Source organism: Cyphellophora attinorum (genome assembly GCF_001299255.1).
Source record: "Cyphellophora attinorum strain CBS 131958 chromosome Unknown Contig13, whole genome shotgun sequence".
Lineage (NCBI taxonomy): Eukaryota > Fungi > Ascomycota > Eurotiomycetes > Chaetothyriales > Cyphellophoraceae > Cyphellophora > Cyphellophora attinorum.
This window is the reverse complement of record NW_017253241.1, coordinates 833718-853505: the sequence shown is the minus strand read 5'-3', so window position 1 is coordinate 853505 and position 19788 is coordinate 833718. Positions and strand designations below refer to the sequence as shown.

The 19788-nt window shown below is 53.8% G+C and overlaps 11 protein-coding genes across 11 annotated transcripts; 6 read left to right on the top strand and 5 right to left on the bottom strand.

The window, feature by feature from the left end:
• Positions 1-280: 280 nt before the first annotated feature.
• AB675_11572 (uncharacterized protein) lies at positions 281-706 on the bottom strand (the record flags this gene model as incomplete). Its single annotated transcript, XM_018140432.1, has 1 exon — positions 281-706. The coding sequence occupies one exon, from the start codon at positions 704-706 to the stop codon at positions 281-283; it is 426 nt and encodes a 141-aa protein (XP_018000133.1).
• A 631-nt stretch (positions 707-1337) lies between these two features.
• AB675_11571 (Amine oxidase [flavin-containing] B) lies at positions 1338-1793 on the top strand (the record flags this gene model as incomplete). Its single annotated transcript, XM_018140431.1, has 1 exon — positions 1338-1793. The coding sequence occupies one exon, from the start codon at positions 1338-1340 to the stop codon at positions 1791-1793; it is 456 nt and encodes a 151-aa protein (XP_018000172.1).
• A 440-nt stretch (positions 1794-2233) lies between these two features.
• On the top strand, positions 2234-2752 carry AB675_11570 (Amine oxidase [flavin-containing] B; the record flags this gene model as incomplete). Its single annotated transcript, XM_018140430.1, has 1 exon — positions 2234-2752. One exon carries the CDS (start codon positions 2234-2236, stop codon positions 2750-2752), a length of 519 nt encoding a protein of 172 aa, XP_017999852.1.
• A 242-nt stretch (positions 2753-2994) lies between these two features.
• Positions 2995-4223, top strand: AB675_11569 (Norsolorinic acid A; the record flags this gene model as incomplete). Its single annotated transcript, XM_018140428.1, has 3 exons — positions 2995-3194; positions 3249-3770; positions 3818-4223. 3 exons carry the CDS (start codon positions 2995-2997, stop codon positions 4221-4223), a joined length of 1128 nt encoding a protein of 375 aa, XP_018000055.1.
• A 658-nt stretch (positions 4224-4881) lies between these two features.
• Positions 4882-6611, top strand: AB675_11568 (Choline transport protein; the record flags this gene model as incomplete). Its single annotated transcript, XM_018140427.1, has 3 exons — positions 4882-5093; positions 5148-5245; positions 5302-6611. The coding sequence occupies 3 exons, from the start codon at positions 4882-4884 to the stop codon at positions 6609-6611; spliced, it is 1620 nt and encodes a 539-aa protein (XP_018000000.1).
• A 416-nt stretch (positions 6612-7027) lies between these two features.
• Positions 7028-8368, bottom strand: AB675_11567 (Vegetative incompatibility protein HET-E-1; the record flags this gene model as incomplete). Its single annotated transcript, XM_018140426.1, has 2 exons — positions 7028-7839; positions 7891-8368. 2 exons carry the CDS (start codon positions 8366-8368, stop codon positions 7028-7030), a joined length of 1290 nt encoding a protein of 429 aa, XP_017999907.1.
• Positions 8369-8940: 572 nt separating this feature from the next.
• Positions 8941-9592, top strand: AB675_11566 (uncharacterized protein; the record flags this gene model as incomplete). The annotated part of the gene is made up of 2 exons (XM_018140425.1): positions 8941-9272; positions 9322-9592. The coding sequence occupies 2 exons, from the start codon at positions 8941-8943 to the stop codon at positions 9590-9592; spliced, it is 603 nt and encodes a 200-aa protein (XP_018000058.1).
• Positions 9593-9822: 230 nt separating this feature from the next.
• Positions 9823-10621, bottom strand: AB675_11565 (uncharacterized protein; the record flags this gene model as incomplete). Its single annotated transcript, XM_018140424.1, has 2 exons — positions 9823-9922; positions 9975-10621. The coding sequence occupies 2 exons, from the start codon at positions 10619-10621 to the stop codon at positions 9823-9825; spliced, it is 747 nt and encodes a 248-aa protein (XP_018000182.1).
• A 790-nt stretch (positions 10622-11411) lies between these two features.
• AB675_11564 (mRNA cap guanine-N7 methyltransferase) lies at positions 11412-13207 on the bottom strand (the record flags this gene model as incomplete). Its single annotated transcript, XM_018140423.1, has 2 exons — positions 11412-11737; positions 11794-13207. 2 exons carry the CDS (start codon positions 13205-13207, stop codon positions 11412-11414), a joined length of 1740 nt encoding a protein of 579 aa, XP_017999959.1.
• A 399-nt stretch (positions 13208-13606) lies between these two features.
• Positions 13607-15156, top strand: AB675_11563 (uncharacterized protein; the record flags this gene model as incomplete). Its single annotated transcript, XM_018140422.1, has 2 exons — positions 13607-14262; positions 14316-15156. 2 exons carry the CDS (start codon positions 13607-13609, stop codon positions 15154-15156), a joined length of 1497 nt encoding a protein of 498 aa, XP_018000099.1.
• A 778-nt stretch (positions 15157-15934) lies between these two features.
• AB675_11562 (putative glucose transporter rco-3) lies at positions 15935-17700 on the bottom strand (the record flags this gene model as incomplete). The annotated part of the gene is made up of 2 exons (XM_018140421.1): positions 15935-17128; positions 17185-17700. The coding sequence occupies 2 exons, from the start codon at positions 17698-17700 to the stop codon at positions 15935-15937; spliced, it is 1710 nt and encodes a 569-aa protein (XP_017999865.1).
• Positions 17701-19788: the final 2088 nt, after the last annotated feature.

Genomic DNA, 19788 nt, shown 5'->3' with positions numbered 1-19788 from the left:
CGGTAGCCCAAATTGTATATGCACGGCGGCCAACGTTGGGTGATAAGAGAAGGGGAAGGTAAGCTTCGGGACTGTGGTGCAGTCCGTACTAAATCTAGGTGGTAGGTAGTGCTTCGCACCCATGACGACCACCCTGGACATTGGGTTCTAGACGCCCTGGTGTCACCTACTGAACACAGGATGACTTATTCACTGAGCCTACTCGAATGAGGTAAGAATACTCGTTGGTCATACGTTTCGTGCAACGCGCTATATCGCATAGGCGGGCTTCCATCATACGCTAGAGACGCTGCTTTGGAGGTAAAATATGTGCCTCTGCCTGGATCTCAACGATCATTCCCTCGCCGCAAAGAGCATTGATGCCTATCGTCATCCACGTCGGTCGGTGATCAGGCCATCTCCTCCTCCAAATTTCCATCATTGCTTCCTCATGACTAGTGTCAAGGAGCCAGCAATGGATTTTGTGCGCCTTGAAAAGACCTTCCTTGACCCCGGCAGCTTTGAGTGCTGCGTCGGCGTTATCGAAGCACGACTCTATCTGCTCTGTCGGCGATGAGGACATGCGTACGTCGCGGCTCAGGCCGGGCTGGCCGGATGCGATGACAAGTTGAGCATTGGGAGGTAGTACTACCGCGTGGGAGAAGCCGGTCTTCTGATAATAGTCGCCCAACCACCCGTCCACCTGATGGTACTTTGCCTCGTCCATCGTTCTATCTATTCCCGTTGAGCTGCACGTTTCGTTTTGTAGCAAGAGAGATCGATGATCGATGGGCTTGGTGTGACGGAACCCTCCTAATGTGCACTTGATTTACAGGGCCGAGGTCGTTTATTATTCGCATGAATTGAATGTCCAGATATCAGGGTATGTATTGCAATACTTCTACAGAATATGGATGCAGGAAGTCGGTCACTCGTGTGATTGGATCGTTGCGGACTTCCTATTATGAACGGCTAAGTCTCCATCTTGGCTTAGTGGCGTAGAATCGGATCTTCAAAGCTCGTTGAATTTCCCCTGATACGGATCTTCCAGGATCGCGAGGTGGGTCATACGGTCTCTTCGAATTCGATGGCAGTGAAACTTCGTGAAGTAGACTAATCTTCATGTTGGTAGAGAAGTTCCAGAAGACCGCCGCAGGTGGCGGGAAGGTCAGCCAGGTGCCGCTAGGCCGGCTAATGTCATGTCGGTCGTTGCGCAGCTCGTCATGCTCTTCTGGGGCGTGGCCGCCAAACCGAGGCTGGTATTCCCAAGACGATTGATGTAAAAGCTTCAAAATGTGCTCCGCGGTTCTTGGAACTGAGCAACTGGGAAGAAAGTGACGGACAAGCTGCAAGCCAACATGACTTTCAGCTACAGCGCCGATCGCGATGTCGCAGACGCGATAGTGATAGGCGCTGGTCTCTCAGGCCTAGCCGCCGCACGGAAACTGAGAAAGGCCGGCAAACAAGTCATTGTGCTTGAAGCTCGCGATCGAGTCGGTGGCAAAGTATACGACAAGAAGCTGTCAAATGGCAATATCATTGAGCTAGGAGCTGCCTACATTGGGCCTACCCAGGATCGAATAAAGAATCTCATGGGTGAGCTGCAGATCAGTGCCTATCCACACTACGATACCGGCAAGAACGTGTACTACAATGGCGATAGACGTGCTCTCTACAACGATGGCGAGATACCGCTGGCAGAGACGACACTGACGCAGCTTGGAGCCTCAACCGAAAAGCTGGAGGCTATGGCGAACAGCTCGATGCATCGGAACCATGGAAACATCCCAACGCATATGGATACGACTCGATGACGTTAGCGACCTGGTTGCAGCATAACCTCACAGACGAGACGGCGCGACACCTGACAACGGCCACCGTGAGAGCTCTCATTTCCGCAGAGCCGACCGATATCTCCTTGTTACAATTCCTGACATACATACGTCGAGCCGGTAATGAAACCAATAGAGGTACATTTGCACGTCTGATAGGAATCAAAGACTCAGCCCAAGAAAGTCGTATACAAGGCGGACCACAAGCGATTGCGGCTCGTCTTGCAGAACAGCTCGGCAGCTCGGTCAGATTGAATTCTCCCGTCACACGGATAGATCTTCGTGGTCAGATATATCATGTCAGTGGGCAGCACTTTTCTCACAGATCAAATGCGGTCATCCTTGCGCTGGCGCCGCCCTTGGCGACGCGTATCACCTACAGTCCTCCACTTCCAGCACGTCGTGATCAGATGTGTCAACACATGCCAATGGGATCACTTGGCAAAGTCTACGCAATATATGACAGCCCTTTCTGGAGAGAGGATGGACTGAGCGGCAAGGCTATGGGCCTTCAAGGAGCAACAGTACAGACCACCTTCGACAGCTCGCCAGAAGATGGGTCATTTGGGGCAATAATAGGGTTCCTGGAGGCAGATGAGATGCGAAGGCTCGACACTGCCAGCGAGGAGGAAATCCAAAGCCTGGTGCTAAAGGACTATGTCAACTTCTTCGGTCCCAGAGCGAGAGAGGTCAAGGAGTGGGTGATTCAGCGATGGGACAACGAAGAATACTCCAGAGGAGGTCACTTCGCCGTCTCTCCGCCCAACACAATGACACGATTCGGTAGTGCATTGGCCCAGCCCGTCGGCAGATTGTTTTTTGCTGGAACTGAGGCATCGCCATACTGGGCTGGCTTCATGGACGGTGCCGTTCGAGCAGGAGAGATGGCAGCAGATGCAGTTTTAGATCATGAAACGGGAACAGTAGTCAGTAGACTCTAGAGCTTTCAGGCAGCTCGAGAAGAGCAACAGACTGTATCCTGCGCCGTAGAATTCTGGCTCCCAGTAAATGACCAACTCACGGAACAACCTTTGGGACTGACGAGCGGCAAATTCCGGAAGGCTCAGGGCCAGTCACACGTGTATATATATGTAGATATATACGTGCAGTAAGTTCGCTCAGGAGAGACCTGCCCACATCTGTCTCTATTCGATGCCGCAATTCTCGAAGTCTACCTGCGACCATGACTGCATCAACTCCCGCCTCGCCACTCAAGCGGCACAGGCTGCTTGCGCCGTCCGCTGCGGTTCTGGTCAGTCCACTCTGTCTAGGTGGCATGAATTTTGGCGATGCCTGGAAGTCCGCGCTTGGTGAGTGCGACATGACAACAACATTTGAGATACTCGATACCTTTTACGCCGCTGGAGGCAATTTTATCGACACGTGAGCTACCCTGTATCGGAGAACACGGACTGAATCTGATGTCCTTTGGCCCAGGTCCAACAACTACCAAGCAGAACAAAGCGAGGCCTGGATCGGGGAATGGTTGAGTCAACAACCAGACCGGCGCGACGAAATTGTCATCGCCACCAAATATGCGGAAGACTGGAAGACTCATTCTGGCCCTTCCCTACAGCAATCGAACTACGGCGGGAATTCTGCAAAGTCATTACACATTTCTGTGCAGGCATCCTTGAAGAAGCTCCAAACGACATACATCGACCTGTTATATGTGCACTTCTGGGATTACACAGCAATGGTAGAAGAGGTGATGAGCAGCCTCAATGTCCTCGTTACCCAGGGAAAAGTCCTGTACCTGGGGATATGCAATACTCCGGCTTGGGTGGTAGTGAAGTGCAATGCCTTCGCAAGGTCTCACGGTATGCGAGGGTTCAGTGTGTACCAAGGCCGATGGAGTGCTGCTGATCGAGATCTCGAGCGCGAGATTGTGCCCATGTGTATGTCCGAGGGCATGGGCATCGCGCCTTGGGGCGTGCTTGGAGGTGGTTATTTCAAGAAGTGAGTACAACTCCGCTCAAGATTTGGTGAGATTGACTATCCGCAAGTCCTGAGGATACCGACCGTCAGCCAGATGGACGCAACCTCGAGTCTCTAAGTGTGGGACGAGAGAGCAGCATCTCTCTCGTACTTCACAGGATCGCTCAGTCCCGGCAAGTGCCTTTGACTTCGATTGCCCTTGCCTACATAATGCATAAGGCGCCGTACGTCTTCCCCATAGTTGGCGGCCGGAAAGTGTCACATTTGAAGGCCAATATCAGTGCTCTAGGGATCGCTCTCTCGGACGCCGAGATGGAGGAAATTGAGGGCGCGTACGACTTCGACATTGGCTTTCCGCACAATCTCATGTCTGGGCCTAAGCCGCCAAAGAATCCCGGTGACAATCTTTTGACACAGATCCGTGGTCAATTCGACTTTGTGGAGGGTCCCAGAGCAATCAAGCCTGCGCTGTGAGTCGTGCTTGATAGGAAGGCACGATAATTGTTGCGGCACATGGCACTAGCTGGGGCCGCCTGACACGAGAATGATACCGAAGTGGCGCCGACCGAGACAGTCCCGTCCTTCGATACCTACATTTGTTGAATAGTCGTGGCTCGGTATGATAAGTCGAAACAAGGTTCCTTGATTGTAGATGCGTTAACGAAGAGCTCGCGGTCGAGCTGGACCAAAATCGCGTTGCCGCACTTCTCCAATGTTATTAAGGTTATCGTCGACAGCGTAGCTCCTTCTTCCGTACCAAAGATCCACACCGCCGTTGTAGCCTTCCAAAAAGGGACACCTGCGATACCGACTACCCCATACTTCAGATTAGCTCCGCTAGCCTCACAATGCTCTGGCCACTGCTGTGAACCTTAGTCCCGCGTTTCGAACAGCTATCACACCAGACCCTGACCTTCTTATCACACACCGGCGGATGGGCATAGCCGTGGGCAACTCGATTAGATACCCAATGCTTGAACCTTCATTGTCCAGCCGCTATCTACGGCATGCTTGCGCGGTCTCGAGATATTGAGCATAAGATGCTCTAGGTCCCATGCGGGCAACCAAAGCAACGTTCTTCGTTCTTCGTATGAGTCCGTGATCGAGCACCAACTCCATCACGTCGACAACCATGGCTACTGCTCCTCCAGCATCCAAGGTCGATATGCCAGAAGTCGCTATGGTGACCTCTGAAGCCGCTGGGTCGGTTACTCCCACAGTCGAGGCCCGCGAACTTCGACCACGCTTCAGCATCCTCTCAGCTATCGGCATCCAGTTCTCTATCTCTGCCACTCCCTTAGCGGTTGGCGTCTACATCACGCTGATCTTGGGCGCCGGGGGTAGGTGAGTTGAAGCGAAAAATAGGCTTTCCCTGCTTCGACTAATCATGTCAACTAGCCCTTACTTCTTCTATGCCTTCTTGGTGGCAGCCACCGGCCAGATGCTCATCTGCATCTGCCTGGCGGAGATCGCGTCGGTATTCCCTCATGCTTCAGGTGAGTGCTTCTGACACGGGCACCAAGTATGGGAGCCATCTCTGATCTGTCTCCAGGCCAGGTCTTCTGGACAGCCGCCATGGCTCCACCGAAGTATGCCCGTTTCCTTAGTTACTGGAATGGCGCGTGTACGACTCTGGGCTGGATCTTTGCCGACGCCGGAACCTTCGTATTCACCGCCAATATCTGGCAGTCGGTCATGGTGATTCGCAATCCGAGTTGGGAGCCTCACATCTGGCAGATCTACCTCCTCTCTTGTGGGTGCGCGACCGTCGGACTTATCCTAAACATCTGGCTCTTCGATTATTACCCCCACGTCACCCGGTCAATGGTCGTCTTCATCAATCTCGGCACTGTGTACGTACTTGTCGCGCTCCTGGTTCGCACACATCCCAAAGCCAGCGCTCATACTGTCTTTCTCGATGTCATCAACGAGACAGGATGGTCCTCGAACGGGCTGGTCTTCTTACTCTGCTTCCTTCCGGGTTGCATCTCGGTTTGCTGCTTCGATACCGCTGCACACATGGCCGAGGAGATGGATGATCCTGCTCGCCAGGTCCCTCTCGTTATGGTCGGAGGCTCACTGCTGTGTGCTTGCACCGCCATCCCAATGATCCTGGTGTACCTGTTTTGCACGTACAATCCCGTGGCACTCCTGGAGCCTATCGGCGGCCAACCGATTTTCCAGGTGTTCAACGACGGCTTCAAGTCCGATGCTCTCCTGGTCGTCGCAATGATCATCTACTGCATTGCCTACTTGAGCTCCTGCCCAGCGACGATAGCCACGAGCAGCCGACTGGTCTGGTCCTTCGCAAAGCACGGCAGCCTTCCATTCCCGCGTTGGTTCGGCTACGTTCACCCAAAGAGTCAAATTCCCACCAACGCTGTCTACTTCACAGTCGTCGTCTCGCTCATGGTGTCACTGCTGCTCTTTGGACCCAGCACCATCCTCAACGGCGTCTTTGGTGCCGGCGCCGTGTGCTTCTTCTTCTCATATGGCCTACCTATTTGGCTCAACGTCGGCACCTGGGGCCGACAGCTTCCAAAGACGCGGTACTTCAACCTCGGCCGGTTGTCCATGCCCATCAGCATTGCCGCAATCGCCTGGCAGCTGCTGTCTGTCGTCTTTCTGTGCTTTCCACTTTACAAACCCATCACGACCACCAATATGAATTGGGCATCAGCCGCTGCGTTCGTGGGGCTTGCAATTTTTATGATCAACTGGTTCGCGTATGCAAAGAGGCACTACCATGCACCGAAATCGCTGTACGTTAGCGCGCTGCATGGACCTGATGGGCGGCATGCGGGCGAGGTGACGCATGAGCTGTCGGACTCGGAGCAAGGCGCTCACAACAAAATATCCTGATGTGTTGTCGTCTGCTGACAGCGAAGTCGCTGGGTGCGGCTATTTGAGGTATCGGCTGTAAGGGCTCAATAAGGAATATGAGTCGTGCTCATGGCTCCATTTTTGCCGGATTTATGCTGACATGTGTGCGTTCGAAAATGAAATCGACAGGTATGAGCTGTGGCCTCGTGGAGCCCTCCGAGGATTTCTCGCCAAAAGTCACCCCTACACGACAGCATTTAAGCTGCTTCATGGGGGATCGTTGAGGCTGCCATCGATCATCCATCTGCTCCAATCGAAGATGCATGTCATGGCCGTCCACTTCAACGGCATCGTAAGCAGGCTCTGAGGTTCCATGATCTAAGTCAAGCATGACAACGACGCCCACGTCTTCCAGCTCTCCAACCTTGAAAAGTAGGGCCAAAGTGACTGTACCTTTATCCGATCTTATCTCGTAGAGGTCTCGTCGACCATGGAGCCATGGAATTGTCCGTGATGGCAACGACGGTCTGCTTATTGGGCGGTGATTTGAATAACTCCAGAAATGCATCACCAGCATTTCCGGGCGCTCGGGTTCGCCGAGGTACATGTTCTGTTTGAGGTGGAAGAATAGCGGAAACTGGAGCATATTGCTGCTCATCCCAGCCAATCTGTCTGAGACGTAGCGAGATATGTTTCTGGTCTCTGTTTGCATAACAATGGAGCTTTGCGAGCCAAGTTCCGTCTCTCCGTATTTCCATGGGGAGAGATATCGAAAGGCCAAGATGGCTCATTGAATATGGTACCTGACCACTCACGCCACTCCCCTTGACAATGTCCTGCGATTGTAAGAACATTGCTGGGCTACTGGCGAGCAGTCCATGTACTTCGTCGTCCTCTGCTTCAGGATTCGTCCACGCGAAGAGAGTCTGGTCGTCAGACACTTTGATGATCTCCTCTTGCAAGCGCAGAAACGCTTTGGCACCCTCACCATAGAGCAATGGCATGTTAATTTCAAATATGGCCATCAAGGAATATGCCTGATCTTCGAGCCTGGTCGAGGCTCTGCGACTAGCCCAGCTCATCCTCTGAGCAACCGAATAGTGCTCCGTGCTCTTCTCTTGAACAAGCATATCGTATCCAATGCGTGTAATCGCCCAGATGTCGCCTGCCAGAGCTTTTCGTTCCCCGATCCATGTCCAGCCTTTACTATAGAAGAACACGTGTTGGGGTGCTACCAATTCTTGCAGTGTCCAGCAGCGTGACCACCCTTTGGGCACGTGTCAGTGAGCAGCCAGATCTCGAGCGACCCTGGACTCACACGTAGAACGGCTAAAGTCAGAGCCAAGGCCAGTTTCAATCCAGCTGGCTGAGGGCTGATTAGGAACATCCTCAAGATACGCAAAGCAGATTTGCGATCCCCGATACCATTTATACATAGAGTTGATGGCTTCAGAGAGCTCGGTACTGGAGCTTTTGTCAATGCAGCATGTGTCAATCCATATGAAGTCGTATCCTTCACGAGCAGCGAGCCGAGCGGCGCCACGAAGCTTGCGGTAGCCTGGCAACTGCACCAAGTCGCGACGTCCAAACATTGGATTAATATAGTACTCCGCAAGCCTGTTACTGCCTGGACCAGGTCCGCCGTCGTCAATCACTCGAATGTCGGTGAATAATACTTCATTTCTCGCGTTCGGCTGCCAGCGATGGGACAATATCGCATATTCTTCGCCCCGGAAATCAACGAGTTGCGGTTCCCAGTCATCGGCGTCACTGCCTACGGTCTTGAGGAGTCGCATGTTGATCGAACTTGTTGCAAGGCTGAAACTGCAAGACGACTATGTGTTGGGCGGGATACGGTGGAAGCAACCTCGATCCTGTGCACGGGTCATTGGCGGCAGACACGGTTAATGATGACGCGCAACTGCCTCTGTTGGTCATGTCGGGAGCACCTGCACATATCTCGAGCTTGCCAGCATCGGTGTCGTTACAGATGGAAGGCGCCAGCAGATGAGTTCAACAAGTGGGGCATGCATAGCCAAGGCCAGGCCTGTCAGAAGTGCCTGGGACCAAAGATCCTTGCCCGGAGATGATAGCCGTGGCCCGAATCTGGTGTTTTTTTAAGTTGGCCCATTTATAGACAGCTGAGGCGCGTGGCGCATCGCAGGATTGTTAGTAGCAAACATGTACAATCCTTCCCGTAGTCCAGGCGTAAATTTGAGTTCGTAGACACCCTGACGACCGAGAGGCTGAATGCCGTTGGCCGTGATAAATTTGGGACATCTTCCTGCATCTTGATTGTGTCGTCCTTCGTTCCCAAGTTTTAACGTGAAGCCTTCATCCCCAATTGTTGACCCGAATATTGGTAGCAATGTCGACCTACGCACCAAACTATGCGCCGACTCCCCAGCAGTCGCAGCCACAGGGTGTGCAATCGATGACATACTCATCGCCTGACCAGATCAATCAACAGCAACAGCATAACGAGCCGTCGTCGTATACCAACGAGAAAGCCGTCCAGCCTTCACAGTCGCAGACGCAGCAGCCACAGGCGCCTCCAAGCTATGGCTACCAGCAAGCACCCATCGTCAGCGGAGTGACACCACTAAATCAGCTCGATGAATTCGAAACCACCGTCGACTGTCCATACTGCCATTACCGTGCCAGGACGAGGATTGTAAAAGACAGCAGTGCCATCACGATGTAAGTCTGGTGATTTGGTTATCATGCCGTCCGCGCTGACATCATATAGACTGGTCGGCATCGGAATCGGGTGCTTCTGCATTTGCCTCTCCTGCTTGCCCTGCATCCTTCACTGGTTCCCAGACGTACACCATTACTGCAGCAACTGCAACAAGCGACTTGCGACAGTGAAGCAGAGCGGCGGCATAAAGGTGTACGAGGTCGTGCCAACCGGCATGCCGGCCGCACCTGGTGGACAAGCACCAATACCGATGCAGCCACCGGTCAACACGAATGTGACAGTACAAAAGCCGCAGGAAGCGGTTGTGAGAGGAAGCTGAGGTTGGTACGTGGTCGGTAAGTTGTTAAGGCGCGGCGTCCCAGGCCTGGTAATGGTGTACGACCTTAGAAGGAATAGAGGTGTGGTAACGTGTTTACGCCATCCAGACCAATATTTACAGTGTATCGTGGGAAGTCGCGTCCAACAAGCCATGGCGCCGTTACTCGATATTCTGCCTGTAGCCAAACGACGGGTGCTTCCGAAGACAGCGTGCTTAATTTATGCGGCTTCCTATTTTCTGACAATCTCCACAACCCTGTTCGCTATCGCTTCCGCGTCAGGTGGAAATCGCGCAGACACGTAGTGGTAGCGTTCATCCTCGACCACGAATCTGCAAATCACCATTCAGCACACTTCTCTACCAGCAACAATGATCAACTTACGGCGAGAGACTCATACTCCCCTTCCACACCGCCCCACATTTCGTCACCGAGGTCTCTACGCTGTCGCTTCCCGCTCCGTATGTCTTGTAATAGTCGCCCAAGAACGGCCTCGTGGCCCAGAAAATACCCTGCTCCATCATGTGTGGTAGCCCTGTCGTCGTGACTCCATCTAACAGACTTTTGCCGTCTGCTCCCTCAGCGCTAGAAAGCACCATCACGCCGTGACAGATCGCCGCCAGTACCTTTGGTGGCCCAGTAGTGGACGCTTTTTTGGTGAGAGGGAAGTACTCAGCCAGTAACTTGTGCACCGACTTCGAGTCAATGATGGCGCTGACACTCTTCTCATGTCCTCCCGGCAAGAACACAACATCATATTCCTTCAAGCTGAAATCCGATGCAGTCCATGAAAGAGGTTTCGTGAATTCCGCGGACACCTCGAGCTCGCGATAAGCAGTTTTAGCAGCGGCGGGCGCACCCAACAAGCTTCCAGTCCAGCCCTCGAGCATCATGGAGTCGCACTTGGGCGGATTGCCAGTTTCTGTGGCGAAATAGGTCTCGATGTTGGCGGCGCGAAACACGCTCCAGGGCAGGGCGGTCTCTGTTGGGTCATGGCCATAGTCGGCCATGAGGAAGATGGCGCGCGTCATTGCTGATTGTAATCAACGAAAACACGGGTGTGTAGTAATTGGTCTGAACGAATTGGCTTGACTTCGGGTTTGTGGTGAGTCGGGAACGAGTAGTCACTGTTAGACACGGTACTTATAGCGAGAAGCTCAAGGGCCCTATCTTCACATCCGCAGCAATGCACAAGCGATCGACAGAGCTATAGTCTTCGATGTGTCAGCAGCTCAATACGATGATTCCGCGGAACGCACAAGTAGTAGTGCTACGCGAAAGTTGTGCAGATACAGCGTACAGCGTGAAGGCATCAAGCAGTCTGCTGGTCGTAAGTCGTTGAGTACGGACGTTGCCTCATCTCCCCAGTCGGATGAGCTCAACAACAAACACTGACAGAAATAGGCATCGTCGTCATCACTGTGTGGTAGCGAGAGCAAGACTAGTCTTTCGGCCGTTGCATCGAAAGCACTGGCACCTAGGGCCGGTCATGTGGACCGGAAGCGCTGCATAGCTGTCCGCATGACGCGATCTTTTCTGCACATATGTTGGATGGCTATTCAGGTCATCGATTTGCAAGCAACCAACGTGGTTGCTCACAACTGACACAACGCTGGTCAATCAGCCCTACGCTAGACCAGTTGACATGCTTAGGAGAAAAGGCTTCCTTCACTACATTCCTCATCATCGACAGAGCAGTGCTGTCTTGCCCACCATAGATGTCAATCTATCCTATGCAAGAATCACTTTTCGTGATCCCATTCCCAAATGCGTATAGCAGTACTCGAGAATACGTCTCCGAGTCTGCTCCGTGTAAATAATCTAGACCTTGACAAAACAGAAGCCATGGTAGAAGCTCACCGCCTCCCTCTCCTCCTGACTCAGGTTGACATTGCCCCTATCGTCCACCACACCCATTCTCCTCGCCAGCGCCATCATCTCTGGGTCGTTCTTCTCGGTATCCCATATCTCCAGAAATGGCTTCCGGTATCTCTGTTCGAGATTATAACCTTCGGCTATAGCGCGGAAAGCCTCCCAGGGGACGACGAACTCGGGCACGTCGACAGCTTCAGCCATCCAGTAGGTGTACTTCCAGCCTACAGGAGGGCGGAACTGCACGGTGTCTGTCGGAGGTTGCGGAATGAGGGCTGTGGTAGACGTCGAAGGGAAGCGTACGCTATAGATGCGTTGCCCCAATTTGGACCTTCTTCGGTCTCGTCAGGCGTGGTGGTGGGTGGTGGCGCCGTCTTCGGGCTCACTGCAGTCGCATCTGCATCATTGCTGTCACCGTTTGCCGCATGTGCCGCTGCTGCTTCTGCTGCAGCGTTTGGCCGGTTCTTTGCAAACCATGTCTTGATGTGCTCGGCTAGACTGTCTGAGTTGGGCGCCACGCCAATGTATCGACCGCCTTTCTTAAGCGCACCGGAGATGTTCCTGAGCATCATCTTGACCTTGTCTTCTGACTCGAACGCATAGTGCATGCTGAACATCATTGTCACGATATCGAATCGGCCACCTCCAAACCGCGAGATGGTGCCTGTTCCGGCAGATGCATCTATGCCGACTTCTGCAACGATGGGAACGTCACCAATCCATTCGCCAAAGCAGTCCTTGGTGACGAAGCGGGCCTCAAAGATGGGCTTGCGGCCACGTCGCATCTGCTGATATCGCTCGGAGGCCTGTCGAATACTCGTATCTGCGGGATCTAGGCCGACATAGAGCTCAACGGGCTGAGGTGCAAGCTGCCACTTGCCCAGATCGCCACCTTTGCCGCAGCCAATGTCTAATACCAGCAGAGGCTGCTGCTCTTCCGGTGCTTTGGCTTCCTCGCCCCAGCCCAGCTCCTCGGGCTCAGCTTTCTCTTCCGGCGAGAACTTCTGAATCATGTTTGATTTTATCCAATTATTAAAGCTGCGAAGACCTTTGATTTGGGACTCGGTCTTGCGCCAGTCGCGGCCTTTCTCTTTCACCCACTCAGGACGAGCATTGTAGAATTGATTTGAGGCTTCCTGCACGCCTCGGGGAACAGCAGAGCCAGCTTCTCGTGCATCTCGTTCGGCTTGGAGTCGCTGCTGTTCGGCAAGCACATTGCGTCCGCGGCCACGGCCACCTCCGGGCCGGACGAACGTTTCTCTTGGGGGTGATCTTCGGATTGGCGAGGGCGAGCGAGGACGATTCCGGTCTCTAGGTGGAGGAGAACGCCTTCGATAGGGATCGTGGTTTCGTCCATTAGGAGAGCGTGACCGCCGTCGTGGTGGTGATCTTGATCTTCGCCTGGGCGCAGAGCCATTTGTATCAGGTCGCCGACTGTAGACTGAGGGCGGAACTCGAGATCTGGGCACTTCGCCGTCTTCGCGTGGCCGCCGTGGCACTCTCGGCAGGTCCATGGGGTTGTTTGGCTTTGTCACTTCGGTCGTACCTGGTGTAGGATGTGCAGTAGAGCCGTTCGGAGCTTCCGTTTTCGAATTGCCCTGCGGCGTAGACGACTGCTGCGGGCCATCTTCTGCAATTGCGTTCTCATGTACTGTATCAGGTATCTCTCTGAAGATGTCTCTCGCAGGATCGTAGGCAGCGGACGACCGACGTCTCGCCGCCGGAGGCACTCGAGACCCCGACATATTGAGCGAACGACGGGGGGATGTATGTATGCTACCAATCTGGGAGATCAAGGGGTCATCCTGCTGTTGCGCAAGCAGTGAGGGTTAATTTGTGTCTGATCAAATTGGTATCACCAACAACGTCTAGTATCTGCTCAAGGCCTTCTGATCAGTTGATTCGTTAGCCTGATCCAGATTAGTCCAGGTAGTGAAGCAGTCGTTGACGTGAAGTATCCGTATGTTCAGTGAAGATGGAAAGACTCAAAGCAGAAAGAAATGATGAAATGCGGAGAGAAATCGCGGAGAAAATACATCGGTCGCGTTCCGACGCGTCGCCTTTACTTTACCCTCATCAGACTTTCGCATCACTCTCATCATCTGCGACTATCAGTACTCTCGGAACCCCATAGTTTGCGCATCATGCCATCCATTGCGGTCGCCCCCGAGGCTCTCGAGGCAGCTCTCTCAGACACAGCCAAAGGCAAACTCGAAGCCCTGCAGCGCAAATATGAAGGACGGAACCAGAATGCAGGCCTCGACAACCACATCCGCGCGGCCAGTCAGCTCCTCAGCGACATTGTCCATCCCATCAGCGTCGCCAAAGTCGAGCGCCGTCGAAAATTCGAGAACTTGGTGGCTCGCGAGAAGGACAGAGGCGACCCCATGGATCCCGAGGAGCATGCGCAACGGGAGGGCGATGTCAACGAGTTCGAAGGCCGAGTAGAGGACATCACCAAGAAGATGGACACTGCGATACGGCAAATCATCGACGACCGAGTATGGCTAGAACAGTTGGGCCTCAATCTCAAGCACATCACTAGCCGAAACAATACCAACAACGCCCGCTCAACACAAGCCACCCAGAGGACTACCCAACGCTCCATCGTGCCCACACAAGACGCCACTCCTCGAGATGACGACGACGACGAAGACGAGCCAGAAGAGAACAACGCCCCACCACCCTACGAAGAGACCCCAACGGCCCTCCTCTCAGCCGCACTCCTCACCCACACCACCACCCGCGACGCAAAATCCCTCACCGACCGCTACGCCCACGACAATGACTACGCCGGCTGGTACAAGTCCCGCCACGTCGGCCTCACCGAGCACCAGACCATGCCACCCCCAGTCCCCGCACCCGCACTCTGGTTCGCGCCGAGGATGGCAACGCCCTCACTACCAACAACGCCGCAGACGACACGATGGAGGTCGTCGGCGAGCGCGTCAGCGTCAAGTGCCCCATGACAATGCAGTACTTCATTGACCCCGTCACGAGTGATATCTGTCGGCACAGCTACGAGAAGACGGCGATACTGGACTACCTAAAAATGTCGGAGGATCGTGTACCGTATACGCCTGAGCAGCAGGCTCAGCTGGAAGGGCTACGTGGGGCACCTCGCGCCAGTCTCGAGAGGAAGTTCCGCGTCCCACGCGTCAAGTGTCCCGTGGCAGGCTGCGACCAGCTTATGCTGGAGAAAGACCTACGACCTGATCCATTCATACGCAGCCAAGCCGTTCGAGCACAAGCAAAGAAAGAGGAGCAGAAGAGGAAAGACGCGGAGAGGGAGGCAAGGCGCGCTAAGAAAGCTAAGGCTGCTAAGCAGCGCAACAGGAGCGGTGATGATGAAGATGACATCTCCAATGTCGAGGACTCGGACCCCAACGACTCCACGGAAGACGACTCCGACGACGACGATGTCATCGCAGGCACCCAGCGACGGCCGGTTGGGTTGGGAAGCAGTCCGGTTCCAGACCGGGGAGTTAGCGCGGCAAGGAATGTCAAGAGAGAGGAAATGTTCCGTAGCAGTGCAGCTGGTGGCAGTGGCAGAGGGAGAGTCAACGTGCAGATACCTAGCAGTCAGCGATCTCGGCGGCAGCAGTCACAGAGCGAGGTAGACGAGGACGGTGACGAGGCGGACGAGGATGATGACGACGAACAAGAAGAGGGCGACACGGAGATGAGTGGATGAAACCTCCCTGGGTGATCACCATGGTAAAGCCCCCCCAGACATCACAGTGTATGGTTAATTACCAGGTAGCTATACAGCTCACCACCATGAGAGTGGATGCTGCAAGGAATATTCCACCACCCTTCTAGCCTGTCGTATTCCCCAGAATCAAGAGAACTAGCGTGATGCAACTAAAAAAAAGTACCATTAGCTTGTGGCTCGAACGTGGCACCCTCCGATGCTACCAGGAAACCATGCAGTTGAACAACAGTCAGGGCCATCAGAGGTGCCGCACTGCATGCGCACGAGGTTGACACGAATACGAGTTTTGAGACTTGATCGCGTGCTGTACTACGCTGCCACTCTCATGTAGTAGACCAGAGGGTTCCTTGGCGCAGCTCTGCAATACGAAAGCGCGTGGCGAGGACAGCAAAGACGAAGAGAAGTATCGGCGAAACATCATGAGGCGTGCAGCAGACCACAAGATCACGTTATCGGCCTCAGGCATTGTTAAGTAATCAAGGGATTACCATCTGAGTAAGACGCGGGTTGCGGATGATGAATATTGGATTGGCTATGAAAGAGTACAAGAGTACTCTGGGGTATAGGTAAGAATAGGTTGCATAGTACTTCATTGGAATCCACCCCGAGTGAAAACCCGGGTTCGGTGCTATAGGATCGGAGTACGCATGTCGAGATTAATTACATTTCGCATCGATCTTCCGTCGCGCAGACTCTGAAGGGATCACAGGAGGTTTTACTCCTTGACCTCCTCAGCCCCCACGGGGCGCTGGCTCCTCTAGAACGCAGAGCCACGACGCTCAACATCTCCCACAACCTCTCCCTTGAGCATGCCACCGTCAGACATGGTGCTGGCAAAGGTCTGGCTGGGCTTCCACTTGGAGGATGTGCGGGGAGTAGTCTCCTCGAACATCTTGTCGACCTGCTCGAGCGTCAAGCCCTTGGTCTCGGGAACCAGGAAGTAGGCATAGACGAATGCAGCAGTGCAGAGACCACCCCAGATGAAGAAGACGGACGAACGCAGGTTGCCCTTGTCCGAACCGACCATGTATGGGGTGATGACAGCAATGATGGTGTTCCACAGCCAGTTGGAGGCAGTTGACAGACCAACACCGCGGGAGCGGATGGGCAGAGGGAAGATCTCGCCAATGACGATCCAGGCGCCTGGGCCCCAGGTAGACGCGAAGAAGAAGATGAAAATCGCAATGAATGCAATCTGAGCATTGACTGCAGAGATGTTGTTGGCCAGGGAGTTGTCTGGATTGGCAGGGTCGGGGTGAACGTGGTTGAAGCCGACGGTGACACCGATGATGGCAACGAGGAACTGGCAGATCAACATGCCGAAAGCGCCGTAGACGAGCAGAGGGCGCCGACCGAACTTCTCAACGGTGTAGAAAGAGATCGGGGTCGAGCAGACGTTGACCAAAGTGAAGATCAGGGAGATCAAGAACTCGTTGGAGATCGCGCCCGTGGACTTGAGGAAGGGAGTCGAGTAGTAAAAGATGAAGTTGACACCGGTCCACTGTTGCATCATCTGAAGGGAAGTACCGAGAATGGTGCGGCGCAGGTTGGACTTCGCTGACCAGAGGCCACCCTTGAAGCAGTTGGCCCAGCTTGAGAACCAGCCGGATGATGGAATGAGCTGACGCTCGTATTCCTCATTGGCAACAATCTCAGCCAGCTCGACCTGAATGTACTGGGACTCGCGGGGTTGGCCGCGAAGGCGGGAGAGCGAGTCGGTTGCAGCCTCGATGTTGCCTCTCTTGACAAAGTACCGAGGAGAATCTGGGAGGAAGAAGAGACCACCACCGAGGATCAGGCCCCATGGGAACTGAATGGCGATTGGGATGCGGTAAGCACCTGTATCGTTGCGGTCTTTGGTAGCATAGACGACAACAGATGCCAACAGGATGCCGATGGTGATGCAGAATTGGTATCCAGCGACCAAAGCGCCACGAACTTTGCGGGGGCACTGTAATCCGTGGTTAGTCTATTTCGTCTTCCCAAGAATATAGCGAGTCGACTTACAATCTCGGACATGTAAAGGATAACGATGGCGGACTCGAAGCCGACACCCAAGCCAGCAATGACACGGCCAGCCACGATTGCGCCAAGCGAGTCGACTTCAGGTCCAGTGAGCATCTGAATGACCACACCGATAAGGTAGATAACGCAGCCAGCGATGACAGTCCATTTGCGACCGATCATGTCAGCGACATCGCCAGCAATGATGGCGCCAAAGAAGGTACCGGCCGACAGGATAGAGACGATAAGCGATTGGTGGGAAGAGGAGACACCGTCGGCGGGGTCACGGTCTGCGCCTTCAACTTCGCGGATGAAGATGGCGGAGCCGAGGACACCGTTGATGTAACCGGAGTCATACCCGAAGAAGATACCACCGAACGACGCAAAGGCGCAGATGAGGTATGCCTTCCAGGTCACCGGTGCCTCAACACGTGTGACATCGCTGGTGGTGTGCAGCTGGACCGACCCAACGCGCTGCTGGGTGGAGTGGTCAGCGACCGCCTCATGTTCTTTCTCCATGCTGGATGTTGTGACTAATTAGGATATCGTATGAGGTTATCCAAATGTAGGTGAATTAGGTGCACACGCCTCACAGAGGGGAAGTATCGAGGGGACGAGGAGAAGGAAGACGGAGAATCTGGAGTGGATGGCAAGCGAAATATGTACCTGTCAATGATGCAGTCTTGAAGGAGGCAGGCGCGACCATGCATGTCACGCTACCACTTTCACCTGAAGCAGTTGCGACCTCACTGGTGGAAAGGCGTGTGCCAGATGGGGCAAAAACATTCGAGTGACTGCCTTTCGAGTCTAGAGCATGAGGCAGAATTTTCCTTCAGTAAAGCTTCGGTCACGCTGTCTCAAGCGCCCCGGAGTTCGCGAAAGGAACATGGTCGCGGCATTGAGAGGGGCGACAATATTGACGGTCATCGAATGGCGTTAGGTTTCTCCAGCTAATACTGCTAGTGCATGCCTGGACGCAGACTTTGACTGAGATGTGGGGATTGCAGTGGCGGGGGTGGTGGTATCGCAGAGCAGGGATGTCTTCCATGCAGGGCCACTTGCTGTCAGCTGAATGGTCGGAGCCGGTCATCCAGCCGGTCGAGATGTACGAATCGAGCTTAACACACTCGATTGTGGAGAGGGAGGCTCGTTGCTCGCTGCAACGTTGTGGAATGTAGTGCTGTCAATCTGGATTCACAGAGGCAACCGAGGTCAAAAAGAACAATAGAAGATCTGTTTGTAGGACGACGAAACCATCGACGGAGTCCGTCCGACATAGATGGTGATGAAGCCATTACACACAGCATTTTGTGGGATAGGAAATACGAGGCGAGGACGACGGTGTTCTTAGAGGTCAAGACGAGTCAAGGCTTTCTGGCGATCTACGGCTCAGCTCAAGCCGGATCTTCGATGACCAATCGATGGTTGCGGTTTCAGGATCAAGCCAAATTGAGTCCAAGTGATCATCTGATCACAGATCTTTTGAGGCGGCGTCACTCCTACCTCACAACTTGTCGCGGTCCGTGTATGCGCTGTCTGTCAGGCTTCAAATCCAATCATTCACCAATATTGCCTAGACATGCTCTCAATTGCTCGATCCCCTTTCGCTGTGTGCGACGCTGTCTCGTGTTACAATTTGTGGCAGGGGTTGGCCTTTTTAGCACGGACACGTTGCTAGGCGAGTCCCTGGCCGGCTTACCGAGCGTCAGGCACCCAAGAAGCTAGATCAACATGTGAAAGTTGGGATGATGAGATTGAGGTCGCATCTGTGTCCTTGACTTCGGAATTTGATACGACATCGAAGGTCAATCGCGATGCCCGCGACTCGGTCTATTCGAGGGGAGACTCTCTGGAGGAGACGACACAAATGAGCAGTCAGCCGCTCCCCAAACTCTGCTGTGCATGATGACCGTAGCCGAGTTACTTCGTCTACGGATCCCGGCATTCACATGAAAACTTAACGAGCTTATAGGCCATAAAACTTAGAATGCATTCATGGCGCAGAGCTGGCTGCATGGAAGCATCAACGAAGGTAGGAAACACGGGAGTATCCATATGATGTGACCTCTTGAATACTCCGACGACGCCGGATGCTCCTGCTCCGGGCTGTGCGGTGTACTCTGGGGGATATGAGAGTCTTGATGGACTTTCTGGGTAGTTATGGGTTTGCCAGCAATCATCTTGGTGCTCAAAAGCTCACTGCTGCGACTGCGAAGCTTCGTTTACTCGTGGTGAGAAATTGTCACGCCGGCATCATAGCCGTGCAGGTAGTAGGAGCCCACACTGAACTATTGTTTTGGAGCCCCGTTCTATGCCCGAATTTTCGATGACTTGCTGAATCGACCTCCATTTCACATCCTCATGATTTCTTCGTGCTCGAAAATTTCTCCGCCGGTGCAAAATGTCAGATGTGAGGAAAATTTGCTTCACATTCTCCCTTTGCTCCATCATCTGTGTTGCTGTGCAGAAATCTGGGAGCCGTTGACCCCGTTCCCACATCCAGGCAGTTCTTCGGCCCAGATTCCCGGACACCTTTGTCTGCCTCGCATGGGATGCATGCACACCCCAGGGTGGCGATTCAAAGTTTGCTGCATGTGGAATATCGTT